At 30.3% G+C, this 6,910-nt stretch overlaps 1 protein-coding gene across 1 annotated transcript in view; it reads right to left on the bottom strand.

The window, feature by feature from the left end:
* Positions 1-1,056: 1,056 nt before the first annotated feature.
* The window catches only part of LOC106691749 (protein O-mannosyl-transferase TMTC3-like), a 26,554-nt gene continuing 20,700 nt past the window's right edge, over positions 1,057-6,910 (bottom strand). Inside the window, exons 2-5 of the mRNA XM_014437617.2 lie at positions 6,662-6,798; positions 5,188-5,269; positions 5,013-5,112; positions 1,057-1,217 (exon numbers count right to left, since the gene is read on the bottom strand). Of these exons, the coding sequence (XP_014293103.1) occupies positions 1,072-1,217; positions 5,013-5,112; positions 5,188-5,269; positions 6,662-6,798 (465 nt within the window). The 3' untranslated portion in view covers positions 1,057-1,071. The remainder of the gene's footprint in view (positions 1,218-5,012; positions 5,113-5,187; positions 5,270-6,661; positions 6,799-6,910) is intronic.

Here is a 6,910-nt window from a genome sequence, read left to right as displayed (position 1 = left end):
ATGGAAAAAGTGATAAATATTTTTCTGGGTTTTAAAATACAAGACATAAAGCCCGCAAAAATTACGAACTAAATTGCTGAAAACGAGCGAGAAAAAAATTATAATAATTTATGAGTACATCCTTGTGTTGTATACATGAAATTATATATTAGTAATGTGACTGGAGTGAGGAGGATTGTGTTTTAAAAATGGCCAATGAATTAAGGTCAAAACGTCACAAATATGTTAAAAATAATGTAAAACAGTTATAAAAATGTTTATTGTTAAATAGTTTTATACTAAAAAATTATGGGTGTTATGTGGTCCATATGATTTTTCTCAATCATTTTGATTGATATCTATAAAAACATAACTTAAACAGCAAAAATTGTAACTTGATATACATAAGAGAAACTTCTAAAAACTTACAGACTAAAATAAATCAGCACATAAGTAATGGAAAAAAAAAGAATAAACATATTTGATGCCACTTTTGCCCTGGCACAGCACAGAATTGAAAAAATTAAAGCTTCGATTTTGAAAACCCAAAAGTACAGGAAAAAGGAAAATACATAAGTAATTGGAGAATTATGGAAGCAATACACATGACTAAAATTTAAAAATAGATTGTCAACTATAAAACAATCACATAAAACAATCAACTATAGAATGTATAAAAGGAACATTCCTTGAATTTTAATAATGAAGAAAAAAATATTTAAGTTTTTGTTAGCAATATATTTGGACAATTGGAGTGGATTTAAAGAATGTTACAATAGATATTAGTTTTTAAAAAACAGGTATTATTATTGTTAAATGGTTGATTTTATAGACATTTAATAAATTATTAGATAATAAGGATATATAACAGTTATTAAGTTAGATTGTGGTATTTTTATAGAATATTCAGAAAATAGGGTAATACTCTGAAATGTCAGAAGAAACTATGTAATTAGAAGGAAAGAATAAAGGAATGTTTGTTGATGGAAGATCTTTATCACTGTATAAGAAAAAGGAAGATTATTTCCTAGCCTTTTATTTTTCAACATAATTATAGCACGGCATTCATTAAAACACTAACAATTCATATCTTTAAGTAAAGAATAATTTTACATTACTCACCTTCTGTCTGACAAATATTTCATAAACAGCACAAATAGCAGTCATAGTAATACCTTGTTCTTTGCACAACATAGCTGATATAATACATATTACAGTCAAAGAAAGTGATTGCCATCCTGGAAAAAAAATATATATATATATATATTATTAAAAAGCAAGAATATACTCACTCAGACACACATCTGTTGGTTTCTTAGCCTGTATACCAGTATGTATATATCAGACATGATGACACTCCTCAAAGCAACCTAAAGATCAGCTGCCCCATAGCTTATTTAATGATTACCCAACTAAGACTATTTGGTAAATATCCAATTACTCTTGTGTAGATCCACACAAATTTAACCCACAGAAGTTTGTCCTGCTTGTAATGGAATAACATTGGAGGATTGTTATCATTTTTTATCAAACTGCTCCACGAACCAAGAGAACCAAATCCGATATATTACATGTTGAAACTAAACAATATTAGCTCAAACCATTTGTATAAATTTCTGTCAGTACCCTAACGATTGGATCTTAAACTTCTTTTTATATATACTAACCCAAAATCTTAATACTCAGAGCTGGATATTTATCGTGTCTGTAGGGTGTATATATATATTTTTTTATATTGTTAAATATGTAGTGACATTTTTTTTTCTTTTTTTGTTTTACTGTGAGGAATGTAGATAGTCCAGTTTGGGTTTAATGTTTTTTATTAGTTTATATAAATGATTTTCAATTCAATATTTTTGTAAAATAACAAAAATGATATATTTATCAATGTATTTTAGAGGCCACTCAGTACAGGGGTTGCTCCATAAACAAATTAATTGATTATTATTATTATTAGATTAGTTTAATTAGGTTTTGTATAAAACCTATTTTTTAAGTTTATTATTGTAAATCTGGATTTAATCCAAGTATAAGAAATATTTTTATTGTTTAAAGGCAGGAGGATTTTAAATTGAGTTCGACTTTGTTTTGTTTTTAACTGTACTTTAAATACTTCAGACAATAAAAATGATCGTTATTCTTCGATTCAATCCAGGTTTTAAAAAATAAACATAAAAAATAGGTTTTATACCAAATTGTAAGCAGGGTGAATTATCAACCATAACAAGCAAAACAGATTTCTATAAACAAAGAAAGCAGTGATGGAAAAGAATAATAAATTGCTGGATTTGAACACAAGGTTTATAGGTTTGGCAACACTGGTCTTTCAATCCTTGGAAGCCACATGCCCTCGCATGTATCTCTAACTATAGATTGACCTTTTTAATTTTAAAGATTAGTCACTTGTATTCAAGGGCTTTTCAACAAAAAAGATTTTGACAACAAATATGTTTACAAATTAGTATAAAATTTGTTAGTGCAATACCAAGATCCCAGGAGCTCAAAGATTTATTTAAGGAACCAGACGTTGTCCAATTTGTGAGGCTCAGTAAATTGAGGTGGGCCGGGCATGTTGCTCGGATGGCTGAGAATGATCTGCCAAGGAAAATAGTGACAGAGGTACTTCATGGAACAAGACGCAGTGGAAGACCTCGCCTTCAATGGAGTGACAATGTGAGTGGTGATTCCAGGACCATGATGGGAGTGAGGAACTGGATGGCAGCCGCACAAGATCGCAATAATTTGGTGGAAGCTGGTGCAGAAGGCAAGGACTCAATATAGAGTTGTAGTGCCAAACTAATAATAAATAATAATAATAATAATAAATACCAAGATCAGTAAAAAACATTACAACCGACTTTCTGCAATAACTTATTCTACTGTTACTAATTAACCTGAATCCAAGGTATTAATAATTAAGTATAAGGAATGAAGTTGGGAATGGAGAGCGATGCCTTAACTAAGGAGCATAACACTGGAAAAAACATGATTAAACAAGCTAAAATAAGGTCTAACCCAGAGTAAAATTTGAGCTCTAATAACAACATAAAAGACAACAATAGAGGGAACTTAACTAGAAAGAAAACTGACAAGACCAAAATAGAGTGAAAGAACACGAAGTTTAAAAACCATAAAAGGTAAGATGGCACACAGAGAAAAATAAGAAAAAGCTGTATGAAAATCTTACCATAGGGAAGCTGCAGTATTAATAGGTACCTCATAATATAAGAGGAAATGCATTATGACCATGATTATATAATGAAAGATAAGTACTGTTCCAAGTCAAAGGTTATTTCATATATCTAAATAAAACAAATTCTCCACTGTTAAAGGCCAATGTGACCCTTGCCTTGACCAACCACAACCCTGTAAATCCACATTTCTAATGCATCTCATCAGTTCCTCACTTCCATCTTAAGAGTGTCTCAATTTACCTTGTTGAGGCTGTCTTGTAGATGAGTGAGGTTAATTAATTACCCTTGACAAGGTGTATACATTATTTTTAGGAAGTAAGGATCGATCATGCCAGGGGATGAGTCCTGGACACTGATGCCAGTAGAGGAAAGGATTAGTAGAGAAGGTGACAGTTCTAGTTGCTGGGATGAACCAGACGGACTAGAACTGAGAACAGAAAGGATATAGTGGTACTAGGTTCTGAGATGAGCCAGCTGGACTAGTATTACCAATAGGATAGGTAATACAATCTTAGTTGCTCGGAGCCAGATGGACTAAGATTGTTGGAATGGAGGAAAAGGAAACTGGTAAATATCTTTGATAGAAATATTAAAAAAATATAACTGTTATATGGCAGTAAAGGTTAACACACCGAACGACCAAGCAGAGATCTATGTTACCCATGCTGAAACTTTTCCACATCGACAGTTTAGAACTCAGATATTTAATCAGAGGAAGCTTGTAGATCTAAAATCGATCTGGCCTTCGTTAGCAGCTTACTTAAAGGGCATCCGGCTGTGAACGGTCTTGACCGCTTCAGAAGCGGTCTTATCTAATGTGCTCAAGGTAATTTGGTGGGTTATTTTTGTCTGATTTATTTATTGTTTGATCGGCAACACTAACTAATATATACAGAAATTAATAAAATGTGAAAATAACAATGTTCTTTTTTCATAAAAGAATGCTACTAATAAATTTGAGTGCTTCGGTGAGGCTTGAGGTGCAGTGCTCTGGTAGAATTGGGATGAAATTCATGATCATCGGCTTTGCATCACTCACTACAACCTCATTACCTTGAACTTCCTTTTCTCCTCGTGCCTTCCATCCTCACATTCTCAATAGTAAGAACCCTATACATACCCTATATATATACCCTATATACATACCCTATTCACCATCTAACTGCTTTGTATATACTGCTGTAGGTTTAACTTAAAATTTTTCTCTCAAAACCTTTGATACAATTTTTATCTGTTGATGTCAAGCATCACATTTCAGAATTTTAGCATACTACTCATCTCATCAATGTTTTATACAGTTTCGTCTTGTTGCTTTTTGTGACGTTTTGCTGTAAAGAGTCAAATATTTGAGTACAAGGCCCAGCTGACAACCTAAAGAGCTAGACAATTTCACTGCTTACCAGGTTTTTGCATTTCACGGACAATGTGAAGTAGGTGAAACATGGGACATTTTCAAAATCGAGGTCAGTATTGCCTATGTATTTTAAGGGTGTCAATATTCCTCTGATTTTCTCAGCAATCCTGACCATGGCACCAATATCATCCACAAACGTGCAGACTTGTCACATCTTATAAATCACCATCCTGTTTAATGGCTTTCCTGACAGCTTCAGGAAGGGCTACATTAAATAATGTAGCAGAAATTAGGTCATCTTGTCTGTTGCCAGAATTGATTTCTAAGTCTTAACCCCATAGGTTTCCGATCCTAATTTTAGGTTGGGCATCTTTATTTTTCAAGTTCATGTACCTTAACAAATACTTAAAACCCTATAATTCTATTTTATACTTTAGAAAGCATTACAATAATATAATTAATAAAGTAAATATAACTTAACTCACCAACTTTATTTTTATCTTTTGCTGCGTTTACATAGAATATGAAAGCACTTAAGAAAAATACGGATGATAGCGTCTCGGCTCTCCCAACCACACCAGTTACCTATCAAATAGCACAAAATATATTTTCCTTAATATAATATGCAAAATAAAATTTAAGAACTCAATATATAATTACTGCTTCTGTATGTATTGGATGTACTGTGAAAAGCACGGTAGCAATGAAGCTAGGTAAATCAGGTAAAAACATCGAACATGTCCTAAAAATAAGAAAAAAAAATATATATATAAGTATACTTATAAGTACTTCAACCTAAACATATAAAAAAGGGTGGTTTATAAACAAATGAATGCTTGCATCAGTATTATGAAACAACAAATCGTTATAATTTTTGGAAAATTGCTTATTATTTTAATATAAAAACACTGTTATTATCAAAGAAAAGCTAAATCTCAATTTAAAAATGGTTAATTTTTAATTAATTTTGAAAATGAAAATGGTTTCATAGTTAAGCGGGTAAAATTTATGCCCTCTTTGTACCTGTGCCCTTGGTGGGGGCACATCTCGTCACTGCCTAGCAACAGCCCTGACTGCTACACCATAATCCATTATCAAGATTTCACTGTTTAGTCTGCCCTTACAGGCAAGCCCATTAGGATAGTCCTTAAAAACTAACATTAAAAAATTATTAATTTTTTATTTTTTGCTATGACATAAAAAATTCTGAAATTTTAAAATAATTGACAATTTTTTTTAAATTTTTATAAAAGTCAATGATCAAAATTGTATTACATTGTTGAATAAATATAAAACTTAGGACAGAACACTATCCTTCACTTTCATCTCATTCATTTATTACATAATTAGGAACGGCTATACTAACCCGGCATCTGTGAGAGGAGTGTTTAATGTCCATTATTATAAATGGATTGTAATAATGGACATTATAATCGAACATGCTCATGATTAATATGATATTATTTTAACTGCTTATACTTACTAAATCTCTGTAATTAAACAATTACAAATTACAAAGAACTTCAGTAACTCTTTAATAAATTATTTCAGCATTTAATAAAAGTATATAAGTATAAAGAGGTCTAATTCAATAAGATTTAACAATTTTTAATTTAATAGTTAAATTTGTTGGCCTAAAAACAGTAGTGTAAATTTTTATACACCAAACATTGAAATTTTGAATACATTGTTATCTATAATAAATATTTGAATTTTCAAAAACCCCTATAACATCAATATTCCAGTACTCATTAGCTTTAAAGCAATTTAATTAAAATTACAAAATCTTGGTTAAAAAAATTAAAAATTATTGGGATTCAGATCTTTAAGAAATTTCAAAATTCTCATCTTCCAATTAAAGACTAATGGAATATAACATTATAATAACATACAATTAATGTATGTTAAAACATAAATTAACAGTATTAATTAAAATTAAAAATAAGCGTTAAATTAATTAATTAAAAATTTTAATTAAAGTATTTAATAAAAATTTACTAAATGAACAACTTACAAAATCAGTTTTCAAATAGTTAAAAAAAATAAATAAATAAACATGCTCCTACATGGGCAACTTCAGATATATTTTAGACAAAAATCCTGCCACAACTTTTTATTTAGATAAAATACTTACTTGAGATAAAGTAAACTGACGGCAGTATGTAATAACACATTAACAATATGATAGCCATATGGATCTAGTTGCTGAAGATAATAATTCAGTCGAAAAGTAATAACACACAGAGGACGATATGATTTATGGCTCTGCTCCTAAAAATTAAATAAAAGATTAAACAAAAATTATTATATATTCGGAGAAGATGGTTGGGGGTGCGGTCATTAATTAACACAAATAAGTTGAGAGAACTAGTAACTATAGGGA

This window comes from Halyomorpha halys, unplaced genomic scaffold (assembly GCF_000696795.3).
Source record: "Halyomorpha halys isolate HHAL.00 unplaced genomic scaffold, Hhal_1.1 Scaffold2889.1, whole genome shotgun sequence".
Classification (NCBI taxonomy): Eukaryota; Metazoa; Arthropoda; class Insecta; order Hemiptera; family Pentatomidae; genus Halyomorpha; species Halyomorpha halys.
The sequence above is the reverse complement of the archived record's forward strand: the minus strand, read 5'-3'. Positions and strand labels throughout refer to the sequence as shown.